Source organism: Heloderma suspectum, chromosome 3 (genome assembly GCF_057233095.1).
Source record: "Heloderma suspectum isolate Gila_16-S chromosome 3, 16-S_ref, whole genome shotgun sequence".
Lineage (NCBI taxonomy): Eukaryota > Metazoa > Chordata > Lepidosauria > Squamata > Helodermatidae > Heloderma > Heloderma suspectum.
In genome coordinates this window covers 304,713,561-304,732,734 of record NC_139460.1, presented here as the reverse complement: position 1 = coordinate 304,732,734, position 19,174 = coordinate 304,713,561, and the positions used below count along the sequence as shown (strand labels likewise).

The 19,174-nt window shown below is 45.1% G+C and overlaps 2 protein-coding genes and 1 long non-coding RNA gene across 7 annotated transcripts in view; 2 read left to right on the top strand and 1 right to left on the bottom strand.

The window, feature by feature from the left end:
* The window catches only part of WDR49 (WD repeat domain 49), a 275,211-nt gene extending 266,450 nt beyond the window's left edge, over nucleotides 1-8,761 (top strand). The window contains exon 25 of the mRNA XM_084847441.1: nucleotides 8,503-8,761. The gene's annotated coding sequence lies outside the window, so the exon portion shown is untranslated. The remainder of the gene's footprint in view (nucleotides 1-8,502) is intronic.
* The window catches only part of SERPINI2 (serpin family I member 2), an 86,197-nt gene extending 77,435 nt beyond the window's left edge, over nucleotides 1-8,762 (top strand). For all 5 annotated transcript variants that reach the window (XM_084847446.1, XM_084847447.1, XM_084847443.1 and 2 more), the window contains one exon: nucleotides 8,503-8,762. In XM_084847446.1, coding sequence (XP_084703572.1) covers nucleotides 8,503-8,579 — 77 coding nt within the window. In that variant the 3' untranslated portion in view covers nucleotides 8,580-8,762. The remainder of the gene's footprint in view (nucleotides 1-8,502) is intronic.
* A 114-nt stretch (nucleotides 8,763-8,876) lies between these two features.
* LOC146351514 (uncharacterized) lies at nucleotides 8,877-18,346 on the bottom strand. Its single transcript, XR_014789623.1, has 3 exons — nucleotides 18,056-18,346; nucleotides 15,414-15,590; nucleotides 8,877-9,818 (listed from the first exon to the last, which is right to left on the bottom strand). It is a non-coding gene; the product is annotated as an uncharacterized LOC146351514 (long non-coding RNA).
* Between the last annotated feature and the right edge of the window lie 828 nt (nucleotides 18,347-19,174).

Below are 19,174 nucleotides of genomic sequence, written 5' to 3'. Positions count from 1 at the left end.
TCTGACTGGCTGTGGATTTCTGTGGTACGTATCCTGTGTGTGTGTGTGTGTGTGTGTGTGTGTGTGTAAGACTTATAGCTTCTACACCTATCACATGAAGAGAGAGGAGAAAGATAAAAAAGCTGCTATGGAACTAAAAATGTTTTAACACTTTTAACCTGCTGTTTTATTCTTTTACTGTGTTGTTCACCCTCCGAAATCTTCTGATGTGGAGCGGTATATAAATATTGTAAATAAAATAAAATAAATAAAAAATAAATAAACACTAAACATATGCTGCAGCCGTATGGCTGCCATTGGCATATTATCTGTAGGAGAAAATAGGGGAGAAAATCCCTCCCCCTTTATTGGCTCTATAACATTTCACAACTTGTACTTAGCAGAGGAAAAAATCTGCTTTACTGTTTTATGCTTTCTGCTAAAATCAAACTATCTAAAGTAACCTGCTGCTTTAAATTGAGGATTAGGGATGAGTGGCAGCTCATTTTCAGGAAATAATGGTGACTGCAATAAAGAAAGGAAATTACTGTTATTTTAAGCAATTACACAATCAGTATTTTTGTTACAGCAGCTCCCACACTGAATTACTGATAATATGTCATAATGGTAGACAAGCTCTAATAAAGCTGTCTGTAACCTTAAAACAACAGGACTGGAGCCTTGTGAATTAAGGTGGTGCCTATATCCTAAACTTTTGTGAAAAACTGAAATTTATATCAAATTCCTCCTTCCAAACCACCCTAGTTTCTCAAGTATGAGTTTGTGCATGGCAGGTAGGGTGAGTCTGGATCCAGATTTGTATTTTCCTGCCAACAATTGTCCCCTGAAGCTATTTGCATGTGCTGCAGTTATGTAGTCTGTAACTCTCCTCTCTCCTACATTATTACTGATTAATGTAATTACTACATTCAGTATTACTGAAAAATATGAGGGTACACACGATCCCCCTCACATAGTCACCCAACACATGAGGGGTTCACAGAACCATGTGACCCAGCCCTGCCCCCAGCCAGCAATACACCCACCAGGCATGTGTTCAGTGAGCATGTGAAGCAGCCTATGCATGCTGCACTGACATATATGCATAAAGTGTCTCTATGCAAGGGGCATCCCTGATACACCCAGGATTCTCACTTTCATAGTGGTCCTCTACAGAAATACATCAGTACACTCATAGGGCTACTTCATATATTCACCAAACACTTCCCAGCAGCCCTCTTGTGCAATGGTTAAACATGTGAGGGAGGTTGTGTGTACTTCCTTTACCTCTCACTACATTAGTAAGATGGGCGTGTTGCATGCAAAAACATTGGGGGGAGAAGGCTGGAGTGAGTCCCTACATGGAGGCTATACCCCTGGGCTGGATCCAGATTTGGACCTTATTACACATACACATACTGCTGCCCACTGGTGCCACCCTTTACAAATTTCCACAACCCACTAAGACTGGGCCTCCCTCTTTTTTCTGGTTAGAAAGGAAGAGAGCAGTGATCAACAGTGGCCCTTTCAAACCTGAAATAGTTCATAAGTGTTTGTATAAATTAGGGGTGGGCATTGAGTTCAAAATTGAGTAAAAAAAATGGCCTTTGCTAAATGTAACTGCTGCAAATGTCTGCTATGGATGCCCCTGCACAGATTTCTGTGTGTGGGAGCAGGGGGGAAAAGTCCCGACTCTCATACTGAAAGCAAACTGAAGGGTCCCTCAGTAACTGCTGGGAGACATCCAAAAGTTCTGCCACTTTAGGAATTGTACCTGAGGCAAAGTAAATAGCCTCTAATAATAAAGACAGATTCTTCAAGATATGTGTGCACAGCAGTCCCCCAGGTTCGATTTGTGGATGGCTCTGAGCTGTCCATAAATAAAACATAGCTTGTGGCAGGGGAGGGGGGCTGGGGAACTGAGGCAAAATAGAAAGCAAGTTCTGTGTGTCAACTTGTGACATCACAAGACTTTTCCACGTTACTTTGAAGGCATGGAGGGGAGACTGCATGATCCCACTCCCCTCCGCATTCAATGTTACACAGAAAAACACATATTTGAGACTTTAATGGAGAAAAGGTGCTACTTTGCTATATTTGACAGATGGATACTGTAATTTTTTTAAAAAAACTCTGGAGACAACAGGCTTGGTAGTCAGGTAATCCAAGCCTTACTCTAGGTCACCAGATCTCAAAACAGGGCTGCTAAACAGTTGACATCATGAGGGATTGCTAATGGACACTGTTAATAAGGTAATGGTCACCGTACTTTCTGCATTTCATTTCTCTCTGCCTGTCATGGTCTAGGAACCTGAGCCCCCATCCTCAGAGAACGAGGCTCCTGAGTTAACTGGAGATAGCTTGTCTACAGAAGGGCATCAGAAGGTTTCCATCTCCTTAGGACCTTGTTCTCTAAGAAGACCACAGGCACCAGCTCCTCTGTGTCTGAAGGAGGTTGCATTGCCATCCTTGGATTCTGAGGACTCTGGCCTTGCCACAGCCACTGCCATGTCATTGCAGACCAGGTCCCTTAAGGGAGAAGGCCTCAGTCAATAGGATGGTTGGGCTAACCAGTCTAAAGGAAGCAATAACCATACTTAAGGCTCAGTCACAATCTGTTGCTTCTTGGGGCAACCTACCGGTAAGCTTCACTAGTTTCTAACCACGGCATCACATGGAGCTCTCCATGGTGCTGTTCTAATCCTGTTCCTGCTTCTCTGGGAAACCTGGCTCCTGCTGCTTGGTCAGAATTCAGCTGAACGTGACTTGCTCCAGGTCCTTGGTGTGATCTAGACTCTGTATTGGATACCCTGTAATCCAGACCTCATAGTCCCCAAGAACACTATGCCCTCACTGCCACAGGTCTCATTAGCTGAAACAGGACACTGCACACACACACGCACACCCACCCATGTGCATATAAACCTGCAGCCCAAGAAAACACTACATGCATCTAATGAAATGGATTCCAGTGCACGCAAACATATGCCATAATAAGCTTGTTAGTCTTTTATGTGCCACAAGACTCTACTGTTTTTTCTGCAGCTCTGTGGTAGACAAGAGATCCCCCTTATAGCAGAAAACAACAGCAATGAAGGCCTCCATGTTAAAATACAACAATAACATGACCTTCACTGTTTAAAATTCTGAGCCAGCTACCTCATCGAAAATCTATGAGAGGATATTTTTATTTCCGAGAGAAGAGACCTGTAAATATATTCCCATGTATGAGGAAAAAATAATGTCCAGGGATTGTCAGCAGTGCAGTGGTATCTTTTAAGAGGTACTATCAGAAATCTGTTACAACCACACCTAATGCTATAATGGCTCTTGAGGGATGAACAGAATTCACTTTACTGGAGAATGTAAACTAGTTTTGCTAGCCTAATTTTTGGCTAGCAAAACCATATACACAAGACAACGGCTGGTGACAGGGTTGCCACTGCTTGCTTCCTTGCTTTCTTTCTTACTAGTGCTGCAACTGTGCTTTTAACAGGACCTTGACACAGGAATTAGGAAGATAAAGCACCACTTATTTGATCCCATTGCCAGGAAAGGCTTCACTTAAGCTTGCCAACCAACAGGTACTTTATGTATCCATTCAGTATTTTTGCTTCTGTTTTTGTATTAAGTATTTTGTTGAATAAACCAGGTATTCTGTTTTTTATGGACTCCCCATCCACGCTGATCCACCAGACCCCTCTCCCAGGTGAGTCCAAACCTGGCATGTTCTCCTTCTTGACTCACCAGGCTCCTGTCCCAGGCCTGCCCAAACTCCCAAACTTCTGCTCCCTGACCTATTCCTGTCCCTGTCCTTTGATGGTGTATTTTAAAAAAACACAAGTTTGCAATCCCAGTGTCGCTTCCTATGTTTATACTGTTAGACGGCCAGTAAGAGTGGCAGCCATCATTTTCAGTTTTGGGGTTCTGTTCTCTGCATGTTTAACCCCTCATCCACCAGCCCTAAAAACAAACACAAATGTGTTTGGGCGTCATTTTACTACCCCAAGCCATGTTCCAATGAATCCTGGGGTGGTAAAATGCCCCACAATCTCAGGGGTGTCTGTGGTGTCATAAGATGTGTGTTTTAAACTCAAAATATTAGAAATATTAGAGAAGTATCATAAACTGTCATAGTAAAACTTTGGCCAAAACTTTATTGTCACTAAAAACTAACTGGGGGGGGGGCATGTGGGGTGTTCTCCTAACCCTGTAAGAAATATGTCTCTGGTGAGGTAAAAATTCCCTCAGTGAAATCCCATGACTTGTATCAACCTACTCACACCCAGAGCACTTAAACCTGCTTCCTTAGACTAGTAATCTTCGGAAATAATCCATGGGACATTTTTACCTGGCTGTACGTTGCTGGTGCTTGGGGCATAAAGACATCCCAATGGCAAAATCAATAGATTTTGGGGATATTTTATGCTCCAGGTGGGTTTTTGCTTCCATAAAGAAAACGGTAAGTGGTATGAAGCTGAAATTTGGGGACATTGTGCAGGTGACAATGTTACAGGAGGACTATGTTGTAAGTCTGCTTCTGTGTAAATTCTGCCATGTAAAGTGCACTTGGGGTAAGTTTGTCACTCCGCTTGATTGGAAGAGGGCTTAATGAACGCACAAACAGTGGGGAGTGGCAGGCTCTGCCCTTCGACCCATGCATTAAAATTTGCATCTGTGCATTCAAATGCTTGTCTGCAAATGGTACTATGTGCATATACTTGTGATCAAGAACCTTGAAAAAGCAGAGTTCCAATTGCATGGAGCACTGCCTGTGAGTATATTCTTGTCTATGCTTAGGCTTCTTACAAAAGTGTGTTTGAGTGCATGTAACGTGAGGACCATATGGCATCGTCAGCACATGACATCTTTGGCAGGACCACCATTAAAACCTGACAAGGTCTCCCTTCATTTTTTTCTGGTGCTCTTGTGGATGGGTCTGGCTGTGAGGCTGGGTCTGGCAGTGAGGTACCACCATTTAAAATTTCCCACAATGCCCCAGAGCAACCCAGGGGACTGTGGGAAGTTTAAGCGGTGGATTCACCAGACCCAGCCGCACAGCACACCCTAATCTAAATATGGCTGCCTGCTGCTAGGGCTGGGCCCCCATCCTAATCAGTGGACCCCTAAGGCAGGGGCCTACTGACACAGAAGGAGGCCCATCAGAAGGCAACATAATGAGGGCTACCCTCAAATATGGAGCTGGTCCTGCTTGGGTGTGTGAGTGTGTGGAGCATTCTACCCTGCACTGTACTCATGTTCATTGTACACACTGAGCCTGTAAGCATGACATGAGGGTGGTTAATAAGCCACCCTGGCTTGTTAACCACCCCTGTGCATGGCGGCCGCATGCCAAGTGATTTCCCTAATTTCCCTTGCCAGTCGCAGGTTGTCATGACATTCAAGAGGCAGAGAGGCCATTTTGGTTTTGCTTTGCTGTTATTAAAAGTCCTTTTGACAACAGCAAAAACAACAAGAATAACAACTCCTTGCTCAGCTTTCACGTGTCCGGCACGCACGGGTGGTGGTGGTGTGTGTGATAAGCCATTGTGGCTGATTGACCACCCTTGTGTCATGCAAACCTGGTCATTAAGGGCCTAATGACTGAAAAGGATTAACATCTATAGAAGGTATATAAAAAAATGAGGACCCAGAATTGCATACAATTCGTAGTACAAAACAATCTACCTTAACATGCTTTTTGAATTCTTAATTCTCCTGTGAGAGTTCTCAGGTTGTCTTGAGATGACAAACAGGACTTGAACTTGCTTCAAGTCCTGTTTGTATCGCTTGGATTAACCTGCAGCTCAAGTGAAATAGAATGCAGGAGTCGGAACCCCTGAATAAATCAGGGGCTCTCAGTGAGCTCTGAGTGATAAAGCAATTATTGTAGTACAGTCATTGACCTGGATATAAATTTATTTTTAATGCTTTAGGATATGATTTCTTACTCTGGAGTAGAAGAGTACATATATTTCTGAATTATATTTCTGAAGGATGTCACCTAAACATCAGTTATGCCAAAACATTAGACTTGATGGTCTTGTGTAGGCCCCTTCCAACCCTATGATTCTATGATTGCTTTGACATAATTAGCATATATAGCAAGAAAATGTTGTGAACATATTAAAACTGAAAATGGTTTTATTAACTTGCACCACAGTCCTAAGCATATTTACTCAGAAGTGAGTTCCATGTAATTCTATAGGACTTGCTCCCAAGTAAATGTGCATAGAATTGCAGCCTTATTCTTCTCTTTTGGGACAATACAAACTTAGCTAGGAGTAAGTCCCATTGAACTCAATGGACTGACTTCTCGGTAGACACATATGGGATTGCACCGCACATTTATACGGTTACCATTTGCCCTGCTCTGTGCTTGCCAAACTGGTGTCTTAGAGTGGGTTTTTGTTCCTTTGCTTTTTGATGCATTTGTTGTTTTGTTGAAAACCCTGAGTCTCAGTGTGGGTGATTTTATTATTATAGGCCTAATCATTCTTGCTCTCACAAATTCCTTGGCCCCCTCTATCCTTAAGCACTCACACACACAAATAGAGAGGCATCAGTCTCATGCCTTTAATTCATTATTCACAGGTTCATTACATATGCAAATCCTGGAAGACTCTCTGGCTACAAAGGAATGCCTCCAGGGGATTCAAATGGGATCACCGAAAGTTGCCCGCAGTTTGAAAGGGAGGCTTTCTGGCTAGGCTAACATAGGGAGGGAGGTCCTGCCCCTCGCGTGATGCTTCCCTGCATAGCCTCTCACACATCGCTAACCAGGTTGACCATCTGAGCTCTGCCACTGATGTTTCCCTCTTAGCTCTGCGCCACGGCCTCGTGTCTCTTAGGTCACAGTCCCCAATCCCCTCCTCCTCGCTGCTTCTCACAGAGGAGGACAAGGAGGAAGCTTCATGCCCAGCCATCTGGGAGCTGGTAACCTGAGAAGCACGCCTACCCATATCTGAACTAGCTTATGAAAATGCCTCCCCCAGTTCTGGCTGCTCCTCTTCTGAACCTGAGCTGCTAACTATCTCCCTGCGCTCAGAATCAATCCTGACACTTATAGTATTTGGGATTAGGTCCCATTTGGGATTAGATCCCACTGAGAGCCAGTGTGGTGTAGTGGCGAGAGTGCTGGACTGGGAGTCGGGAGATCCGGGTTCTAGTCCCCACTCGCCCATGGAAGCTCACTGGGTGACTTTGGGCCAGTCACAGACTCTCAGCCCAACCCACCTCACAGGGTTGTTGTTGTGAGGATAAAATAGAGGAGGAGGACTATGTAAGCTGCCTTGGGTTCCTTAAGAAGGAAAAAAGGCAGGATATAAATGTAATAAATAAATAAATACATAATTGGATTCTGTGGGACTTGATTCTGAAAAACTTGCATTGGATTTGGCTATAAATGTGCACATTATTTGTTTCCATATATGTATTGCACTCTCTGATACATGGTGCTTTACAAAGAACAGGGTTGACAGGTCCCTATGCCAAGGAGTGTACGATCTAAAATTAGACACAAGGGAAACAAGAGAGGAAGGGAAAGGAAATGGAGGTACGGGTAAATGAGGGAGAAATGCGTGATTATTTCAGTTACAAGTACGTTGGCTTACTTACAATTTGACACTGGGATCAGGTGGCTGTTTCAAAGATTACTGCATGCAAAGGAGCAACACGGGGGAGGGGGGAGGTGGATCCAGATTGAGGCAAGTGCAACTGGGCTGGCAGAAGAAGACTTTGTTGCCTGCCTCCCCGCACTGCCAGCAGCTCCTCCAGTGCCCTGAAAATGCTACGCAGAGGGTCAAGGACTCTGCTGAAAGAGATGATCTGTGGTGAGCATGTGGGGAAAGAGGGGGATCCCTGAAAGTCTGATGGAGGCAGCTTCCGTGAGCAGAGCCCTTCTGTCAATGGAAGGCAGATCCTGGATCCAACCCATGCATGGGCAGTTCCCACCCTCTGTGAGCTACTGAAATGGATGTGAGAATGAGCTATGAGCAACTGATACTCAGTATGGGACTTATTAGGCACACAGCCCTAGGTACGCAATACACTCTCAGTGTTAGTCCCTACGCCAAGGAGCATACAATCTGTGATATCCAGATAAGCCTTCAGTGTGGTGGCCCCCTTTCTGTGGAATTCCCTGCCTCTGGAGGTTAGGCAGGCACCAACATTATATTGTTTTGGTGTCTGCTGGAGATGTCTTTATTTTAAGAAGGTTTCCTTGGTTGACCAGCCACGATTTTTATTGGTATTGTTTTTAATATGTTGCTTTGTTCTTTAGATGTTTTAATATGGTGTTTTTATTCTTTTTATCTTTTATTGTTCACCGCTCCGGAATCTGTTGAGATGTGGAGTGGCATATAAATGTTGTAAATAAATAAATAATACAGATTTTTCTTCTTCTTTTTGTGACAGTTCAGTGCGTTGAGCCCATAGGAAGAGTGCTACATTAATACCCATTATTAATGATCATTATTTTGAAATCCCACATTCTAATCATTTTTCTCTTCCTTGTTCTTACAGGGTCCGTTGTATTTATGGGGAAGTTTGCCAATCCTGACATCCAGGTCAAAAAGGGAAGAGATATGAACTCCCTTTAGGAATAATAAGAATCATCCTCACAGCAACTGGTCATGTGCTTTCAGGCACGGCAGTGAGCGGTGTGGGTGGGAATGAAGTCTGCTTTCTCTAATACAGCTGTCTGCTGATCATTCTTTCTGTCCTATCATATGAAGGATGTGGAGATTTCAGAATAAACCATTTTGTGTGTCCTGTTGGTTTCCATCCTGCCTGTAAATGATTTTGTGTGCGCCACAAGTAAAATCCCGACTCCCAGTCATTATAGTGAGGGGCTGCTAAAACGGTTATATGAAAGGAAAGATGGGTACAGCAAGAAGAAGCTATACAAGATGTATTGTTTTTGTTATTGCCTGTTTGAAACATGCAGGAAAAACAATTCTTATGCATTTCTGAGAGTGACATTCAAAGCTTGTTCAAACCACAAGCTTTCCATTTTGATTGTACTTTGACAGTTATTGCTTTTCTGCCTATGTGCTACTAGGCTTTGTCAGAAAATGGGGCGAAAGACACAACCCATTGGCACTGAAGACAAAGACAACAAGTTTTTTTTTTTTTTAAAGATGGTAGTTTCAGGTTTCTTTCTGCACCAAAACCAGCAAAGTATATTTTGATTTTGAACCTTTGTTAGAGAGCATCTCTTATTTCTACATCTAGGATCACCTCATTCAGTCTTCCAGTTTGATCGCTTCTGAAACGAGTTTCCGCTCCGGTGCAATGTGAGCACTGACAGCTCCAGGCTTGAAGGGATCCTAGCCAAGGTGCCCTCTGACCCCTTTGGTGCCCCCCTACCCACACCAAATAAGCTTACTGAGGGCAGGGGAATGAGTGGGATTAGGAGGCTGTGGGAACAGATGGTGGTACTGAGCCCACTGCTGAAAAGAGAAGCACAAATTGAAGCATCCGCAGTTGTCGTCACCATCTTCATTTCGTCAAAGTGCCTCTGAGCCCTGACGTAAAGAGAAGCACAGATTGAAGCATCTGCAGTTGTCGTCACCATCTTCATTTCGTCAAAGTGCCTCTGAGCCCTGACATAAAGAGAAGCACAGATTGAAGCATCCGCAGTTGTCGTCACCATCTTCATTTCGTCAAAGTGCCTCTGAGCCCTGACGTAAAGAGAAGCACAGATTGAAGCATCCGCAGTTGTCGTCACCATCGTCATTTCGTCAAAGTGCCTCTGAGCCCTGACGTAAAGAGAAGAACAGATTGAAGCATCCGCAGTTGTCGTCACCATCTTTATTTCGTCAAAGTGCCTTTGAGCCCTGATGTAAAGAGAAGCACAAATTGAAGCATCCGCAGTTGTCGTCACCATCTTCATTTCGTCAAAGTGCCTCTGAGCCCTGATGTAATGCATGTTGTGGGGTGGGGTGGGGGAGAACCCAGGGCTTTAAAATAAGTTTAATTTTCTTTTAAAGGGAAGCCACCATCAGCCTCACTGAGCCTGCCCTTCTGGAACCTGTGGGCAGCATTTGCCCCACCATGCTGGGTCCTGAGGCCAGGTCAGAATACAAGAGACTCTTGCCTACTGCCTGCCAGTAAACCAGCCTCCCTTTTCTCTCTATCTGTGCACGTTGCCACTGTTTCTGTTCTGATAAACCAGGGGTAGACAACTGCAGGAGGTCAGGGGGCCATTTTCACCCCCAAGACCAGCCCCCCTCGGGGCTGCAGCAAAATCAGATTAAAGATGGCATCTGTAGCAGCTTCAGACCAACAAGACAGTCAAAACTGGCTTGCAAACGAGCTAATCCTGATTCCATAGCCATGGCAGATGTCATTCCCCCTCCATATGTGGTCTGTGGGGCACGTGTGGCTCACTCCTGTGATAAACTGTTACTTTCTGTGCTAATGCTAACTTGCTGTGGTGCCTAGTAAATCAAATGTGATTGATTTGACGGATAATTGCACAGTTGTACAGTTTGCACATTTTAGTATTCTAGTCTCAATGGGCAAAAATTATAGGACTGCAAACATGACCCCCCCCCCCACACACACATTTGCCCAATGCATACAGGCAGGGTCATAGAATCATAGAATAGTAGGGTTGGAAGGGGCCTACAAGGCCATCGAGTCCAACCCCCTGCTCAGTGCAGGAATCCAAGTCAGAGCATCCCTGACAGAGGGCTGTCCAGCCTTGTCTTGAATGCCTCCAGTGTGGGATTGCCCACCACCTCCCTAGTTAACTGGTTCCCTTGTCGCATTACTCTAACAGTCAGGAAGTTTTTCCTGATGTTCAGCCGGAATCTGGCTTCCTGTAACTTGAGCCCATGATTCCGTGTCCCGCACTCTGGCATGATCGAGAAGAGATCCTGGCCTTCCTCTCTGTGACAACCTTTCAAGCACTTGAAGAGCGCTATCATATCTCCCCTCAGTCTTCTCTTCTCAAGGCTAAACATGCCCAGTTCTTTCTGAGTCAGTAGTCAGTATAACAAGCTATCCAATTTCAAAGCAACACTTTCCTTTGTAGCTGGTAGTTTGTTAACACAGCCAAGTTCGAAACAGGCATGATCCCAAACTGTGTACAAATTGCTCTCCAAAGGGTTCAGGTCATCACAAGTCCAAACAAATATGGCCTGCTGTTCGGGGACTGACTTCTTAAAATGCTGCGCTCTGCTACTCTGCAGCCTTTCTCATTTTGGCATGACATGGCAGTTGCTAAACAATGGAAAGGTTTTTGTTTTGTTTTTACCAAGCCAGCAAGTTGCGGTTATCAGCATTTTTTGCACATAATCTGCTAAAGAGTCATCAGCAGCAATAAAGTGGACACTGTGATTTGAGCAGCAGTGCACAGTCTGCAGTTCTGTGCACTCCCCTAATGATTATATGTATACATAAAATCACAAAATCTTGGGAGAACCACAGACGTTTCTGTGATATCCTTTACACTGACTCAGCAGTAACTACTGCAAGCAGGTTCCATTAAGATTTTCTTTTATTAACGTTTCATTATGGAGAGCCTCATTCTTTGGAGGATGCTAACAAGGGAAATGTATTTACACTATATTCTCTTTATTTAAAAATGGGCCTCGCTTGCTGCCTTTAAATGGTGAAGAAATGTATCTACAATACATAGAAAATCTTGGACAGAAAGACCAAGACAATCTGATTGCTATCAAATGTTTGAATGTGGGACATTTGCACATCTCCTCCATGAGGAAGATGAATCAGGAGCATGGAATGTCTCCCAAAATGGATACGGTTCTACTACATAATAGGTGGGCAACCTGTAGCCCTATCCACATGTGGCCCATGGTCGATTTTCAAAAGCCCGCTGCAAGCAACCAGTTCAGGCCTCTGGCAAGAATGATCTGTCACTCCCCCGGCAGCCCACTAGGCTGAGAGGAAAGGTGTGTGTGTGGGGGGGGGGGAGGGGTGGCTGCACCCACTGCTGACTTCAGTCCTACCTGTTGCCAGCATGTTGCCCCCAACAAGGGAGGCAAGGTATGAGTAGGGTGGCCACTTGTGAGTCATCAAAAAGAGGACATGACCACCAAAAGAAGAGGACACTGATTTGCATAACATTTGCATATGCTAATTTATGTGTATAGATGCACATTTAGAAACAATCATTACAATTTAAATAGACATATGGTATATCTCCCCTTCATGGATCACTGCCTTGTTGTGGCGAAGGGGCTTGCGTAACTCAGTGAAGCCATAAGCTATGCCGTGCAGGGCCACCCAAGACGGACAGGTCATGGCAGAGAGTTCTGACAAAATGTGGTCCACTGGAGAAGGAAATGGCAACCCACTCCAGTATTCTTGCCAAGAAAACCCCATGGAACGTATCACAAGGCTAAAAGATATGACGCCAGAAGATGAGCCCCTCAGGTCGGAAGGTGTCCAATATGCTACTGGGGAAGAGCAGAGGGTATTTCCAAGTAGCGCCAGAAAGAGTGAAGCGGCTGGGCCAAACCCGAAAGGACACTCAGCTGTGGATGTGTCTGGTGGTGAAAAGAAAATCCGATGCTGTAAAGAACAATATTGTTTAGGAACCTGGAATGTCAGATCAATGAATCAAGGTAAGCTGGAGGTGGTCAAACATGAGATGGCAAGATTGAACATCGACATCTTGGGAATCAGCGAACTAAAATGGACAGGCATGGGCGAATTTAATTCAGGTGACCATCATATCTACTATTGTGGGCAAGAATCCCTTAGAAGAAATGGAGTAGCACTCATAGTCAACAAAAGGGTGGGAAAAGCAGTACTGGGGTACAATCTTAAAAATGATAGAATGATCTCAGTACGAATCCAAGGCAAACCATTCAACATCACAGTAACTCAAGTCTATGCCCCAACCACTGAGGCCGAAGAAGCTGAGGTTGATCGGTTCTATGAAGACCTACAACACCTTCTAGAACTAACACCAAAAAAAGACGTCCTCTTCATCATAGGGGATTGGAATGCTAAAGTAGGAAGTCAAGAAATCACCGGGATAACAGGCAGGCATGGCCTTGGTGTACAAAATGAAGCAGGACAAAAGCTAATAGAGTTTTGCCAAGAGAACATGCTGATCATAGCAAACACTCTTTTCCAACAGCACAAGAGGCGACTCTACACATGGACGTCACCAGATGGTCAATATCGAAATCAGATTGATTATGTCCTTTGCAGCCAAAGATGGAGAAGCTCCATACAGTCAGTCAAAACAAGACCTGGAGCTGACTGTGGCTCAGATCATGAGCTGCTTCTTGCAAAATTTCGGCTTAAATTGAAGAACGTCGGGAAAACCACTAAACCGTTCAGGTATGACCTAAATCATATCCCTGATGAATATACAGTGGAGGTGAGGAATAGATTTCAGGGATTAGACCTGATAGACAGAGTGCCTGAGGAACTATGGACGGAGGTCCGTAACATTGTTCAGGAGGCAGCAACTCAATCCATCCCAAAGAAAAAGAAATGCAAGAAAGCAAAGTGGCTGTCTGATGAGGCTTTACAAGTAGCTGAGGAAAGAAGGGAAGCGAAAAGCAAGGGAGAAAGGGGAAGATATACCCAACTGAACGCAGAGTTCCAGAGAATAGCAAGGAGAGACAAGAAGGCCTTCTTAAATGAACAATGCAAAGAAATCGAGGAAAACAACAGAATGGGAAAGACTAGAGATCTCTTCAAGAAAATTGGAGATCTCAAGGGAACGTTTTGTGCAAAGACGGGCATGATAAAGGACAAAGAAGGCAGGGACCTAACAGAAGCAGATGAGATTAAGAAGAGGTGGCAAGAATACACAGAAGAACTATACAGGAAAGATCTGAATGTCCCTGATAGCCATGATAGTGCGGTCACTGAACTTGAGCCGGACATCCTCGAGAGTGAAGTCAAGTGGGCCTTAGGAAGCATTAGTAACAACAAAGCTAGCGGAGATGACAGTATTCCAGCCGAGCTATTTAAAATCCTAAAAGATGATGCTGTTAAAGTGCTGCATTCAATATGTCAACAAATCTGGAACACTCAACAGTGGCCACAAGACTGGAAAAGGTCAGTTTACATTCCAATTCCAAAGAAGGGCAACGCCAAAGAGTGTTCAAACTACCGCACAATTGCGCTTATTTCACATGCCAGCAAGGTGATGCTCAAAATCCTACAAGCTAGGCTTCAGCAGTATGCGAACCGAGAACTACCGGAAGTACAAGCTGGGTTTCGAAGAGGCAGAGGAACTAGAGATCAAATCGCCAACATTCGCTGCATCATGGAGAAAGCAAGAGAATTCCAGAAAAACGTCTATTTCTGCTTCATTGACTACGCTAAAGCCTTTGATTGTGTGGATCACAACAAACTGTGGCAAATTCTTAAAGTGATGGGAGTACCAGACCACCTTACCTGTCTCCTGAGAAACCTGTACGAGGGTCAAGAAGCAACAGTAAGAACCAGACATGGAACAACCGAGTGGTTCAAAATTGGGAAAGGAGTACGACAAGGCTGCATATTGTCACCCTGCTTATTTAACTTATATGCAGAGTACATCATGAGAAATGCCGGGTTGGATGAATCAGAGGTCGGAATTAAGATTGCCGGGAGAATTATCAACAACCTCCGATATGCAGACGATACCACCCTAATGGCAGAAAGCGAAGAGGATCTCAAGAGCCTCTTGTTGAGGGTGAAAGAGGAGAGTGCAAAAGCTGGTTTGAAACTCAACATTAAAAAAACGAAGATCATGGCATCTGGCCCCATCACTTCCTGGCATATAGAAGGGGAAGAAATGGAAGCAGTGACAGATTTTACTTTCTTGGGCTCCAAGATCACCGCAGACGGTGACTGTAGCCCTGAAATTAAAAGACGCTTGCTCCTTGGGAGGAAAGCTGTGGCCAACCTAGACAGCATAGTAAGAAGCAGAGACATCACCTTGCCGACAAAGGTCCGTCTAATCAAAGCTATGGTTTTCCCAGTAGTAATGTATGGCTGTGAGAGCTGGACTATAAGGAAGGCTGAGCGCCGAAGAATTGATGCTTTCGAACTGTGGTGCTGGAGAAGACTCTTACGAGTCCCCTGGACTGCAAGGAGGTCAAATCAGTCCATCCTCAAGGAAATCAACCCTGACTGCTCCTTGGAAGGACAGATAATGAAGCTGAAGCTCCAATATTTTGGCCACCTAATGCGAAGAGAAAACTCCCTGGAAAAGACCCTGATGCTGGGAAAGACTGAAGGCAAAAGGAGAAGGGGACGGCAGAGGATGAGATGGCTAGATAGCATCACGGATGCAATGAATATGAACTTGAGCACGCTCCGGGAGAGAGCGCAGGACAGGAAGGCCTGGCGTGCTATGGTCCATGGGGTCACGAAGAGTCGGACACGACTGAACGACTGAACAACAACAATGGTATATCTCACTATAGTGTGGAAGTCTGTGACCAGTTCACCTGTGTGGCTTGCTCAGTCCTCTCCTGGTACTGTTGATGGGCAACTTCGAGTCCCACTTCTTCCTTCTGGTGGTTCTTTATCTTTAAACCAGACTTGGCCTGGACAGCCCTTCAAACAGAGGATGCTTTCAAAATAGATGGCAGTCTTCTGGCTCCCTTCAAATACAGGACTGCTCTCTGTAAAAGAGGACACATGGTCACCCTATGCAACTTTACCCATTAGGGAGCTGTAGTAATGGAGAAACTCCCCACCTAATTTTCCCCTGTCTTGCAGCTGCTAAAGATATAGGTCAAGACAGGAGTTGGCAACGGAAAATGGGACTCCTGTTGATGGCTTCAGAACGTGAGCAGGCCTATGTGCCTTAATAGTTGTGTAGAAGGAAGGTTTAGCTGGTGTAGCTCATTCACCTGTGGAGCAGGTATAGGAGGGGAGGGAGGAAGGAGAAGAAGTTACACCTGCTCAAATGCTCTTTTCAACCAGAGTTCCAGACTAATGTACTGGATCCTTGTACTGAACCTGGCAGACCCCAGTAGGACTAGGAGATGATGGAGATGGGGGAAGGGTGGCCAGATGCAAAAGAAGACAGGGCTCCTGCATCTTTACAATTGTGCAGAAGAGGGAATTTCAGCAGGGGTAGCTTGTCACGTAAACTACACCTGCTGAAACTCCCTCTTCTACACGACTATTAAAGGTGCAAGAGCCCTGTTCTCTTTTGCATCAGCCCATTCTGGATGGAAGTGTCCAAAAAAAAAAGTGCCCAACGTTCTGAACTGATGTCTAGTTCTCCACAGCAGTCTAAATCCAGGAGTTAGAAGCCTTTGCAATTTTGCTTACATTCTAATGGATAAGGCAGCAATTTCACACTAGCAAAGATAAATTCATCACAGCCTGCCTACTGCTTAACAGATGAATTGATGCAGAGGTAGGAATGTGCTGATACAGGTTTTTCAAGAAGCACTCTAAAGCTATTTTACCCCCCCCCCCAAAAAAAAATTGCAATGTAGTTCTTGACACTCATTAATCATGGCAGCTGGATGTGTAAAGGTTTAAAAGTTCAGGCAAGCTTTGTGAAGTTTGGTTAATATGCTTCACAGGACATCTCCCCTTGTTCCCCAGATCTCTTCTGTTTGCATATATAGTCTCTCTCATGACATTTAGCTTTTTAAAAATAATGTCAAAGAAAGCAACGCTGGCTTAGCCTACAAGTTTCTCTTCTACCACTTATTACATTGAAGCCCAATCCTTTTCAGGTGCAATAAACCTTGCTTACACTTGCCACTTTTAGCTTGAGTGGGAATGCAGGACTAGCAGTTGTGCTCCCTGCTCCAGGAGTCTATTTGCTTCCGCTGCTCTCTGCTTGTTTATTTGTAAAGAAGAAGATATTTGAAGGACACCACAACTCTGCTGAATTCCCTCTTCCCAAAAGAAAGTAAAACTTCTAGTGCAGCCCATGGAACATTCCCCACACTTGGGAAACTGCTGGAGCATGAAACATTATTCTTGCCAGTTCTCCATCACCTCACAGATGTAACATGAAGCATCACACATTGCATTAACTGGGACCATCGCATGACGTGATTCCACATGGCTTGAATTTTTCCACCAGCCATTGGCAATGATGGGATGAGGAGTTAGTGTATTGTGAGTTTTGGTTGTTTGGGTTGTTTGCTCCTGCATGTCCTTTTAATCTGGTAAATTAATTGGACTGCCTATCCAATGCAGGACAGGAGCAGCTATCTAGCCAGGGGAAGGTGAAGTGGGGTGGGGGGGACACTGGACAATGCATGGGAAGCGTTGGAAAGGCATGTCCACCCTCCCTGCCCCGCCTCACCCCTCTCCGCTCCCAGGAACGCCCTGTTTTTGCTGCTCCATGCTCCTCTTACGAGCGCGGAGCATGGGGCCGATCCGTGCTGCCTAGGAGGCAGTGCGGGAGCAGGTGGAGGTCAGTTCCAGGGAACGGACCTATCTTGTGGCCATCTAGCCACCGACTAGCAGCCACAGGATTGCGCCCTAATTGTTGGAACATCTGCAGAACGGGTCATTTCGTCTAAGAGCAAATTCAAGTGATTCGTGCCAACAGAAATGGAGCCCAAAGAGGGCCAATGCAAAAGAAGAGGGAGCTATCAACATGCAAACTCAAGGGTTTTGCAGAAATACCCCCACCCCTGAAATCCTTTTCTAAAATCCTGAGAAGGCATCCTCCCTCCAAAACAGCCCAATGAGGACAGAATACTCTCAGTAGCCATGCGACGTTGAGTGTCAGTTGGGGAAGAAAAAATGGAAAACTGGGGAGGTGGGATGGAGTTTTTGAAGGAGGACATGGGTCATTGGCTAGAACCTTGAATAAGAACATCCCATTAGATGCTGCAGGGCTGGTGTCAAGGGTGTATGGTATGTGTGAGTGTGTGCATGCATGCATGCATGCATACATACATACATACATATATATGAAATACAGAAATACTTGTGCTGCTTTACACCAGCCTCTCTCTCTCTCTCTCTCACACACACACACACACACACACATTCATATGCATGGTTGGGTACCTGCAAAGGGCCCACACTTCAGCAGGGCCCCACTAACAAGAGCCCCATGGACTCACTCCTCCTCTTCCCCATTGCAACCTGCTTGTTCACCTGCCTGAGTCCACTGCTTGTTCACCTGCCTCTCACTCTGGCTCAACAACGGTGGCGGTGAGAAGCAGCAGCAGCAGAAGATCCCCCTCCCTCCTTGCTCACCGGCTCTCTGCCTGTCAAGCAAGCAATGAGGAGAAGGACCAGGAGCAGCTGGTGACAGTTGCAGTGAGAAGGCAGGATCACAGAGGGACGGGACACATTGGGGGCATCTTTCCCAAGGGCCTTCAAAAACCTGAAGTCGGCACCGGGATGTTTCAGTATTTTGCAACTTGTTGTTGCAGGTCCCACTTGCCAAGCCAAATTCTCTGCTCCGCGTGCTCCATACATTGTCTGGAGCATTGTGAATTAAAGTGGATATTCAAAGATCCTAGCTTATTCCTGAATAATAGTTCCTGAATAATAATAATTCCTGCATCTTATTGTAATGTTAGTGCCTCTAAATATCTCTCCATCTCTCTCTCCTTCCCGCTCTCTCTTGTCAGATATATACTCTCATAATGTCACTGCATTACGCAGATGCCATTTTCGCAGAGCATTATGTGTTCCTAATAGCCGACTGCAGTGATTATATTCATAACCTTGGCCCCATTTCGCCACAGTCGCCAAATGGAACATCCTAAAAAGCACTCAAAGTCAAAGCCACGTGTGCTCTGAAAAATCCCCAGCTGATATAGAAAGGCAAGCAACCGCTCCTCTGCTGAGCAACACAAGACCAGGTGGGGTCATTTGCTTGCTGTTCTGTCCTTTGCACGAAAGCCAATTCAAGGTGTCTCTCCTGATATTGAAAACCTAGCACTGCTTGTGCTGAGATCACTGCTTCTTGCTTTCCATGGCAGCAAGTGTCACCAGCATTATATACATTTCGACTGGGGGTGGGAGGAAGCTTCCAGCAGGGTAGTGGAGTCAGGGCTTGCAGAGTCGAGGTGCCAGGACTTTTTGTTCAGCAGGGACATCTTCCATTCCTCTCAGGCTTCCCTGTTCCCTCTGAGCTTAGTTGCAGTGCTTGCAGTAGATGGATTTTCCCAGCAACAATATATTGTTGTGAGCCATCTCTATTGTGATGCAAAGTATTTTGGGGTGCCTTGGTCTTGCATGGGCAATTAAGGCCCCTTAGCTTTACAAA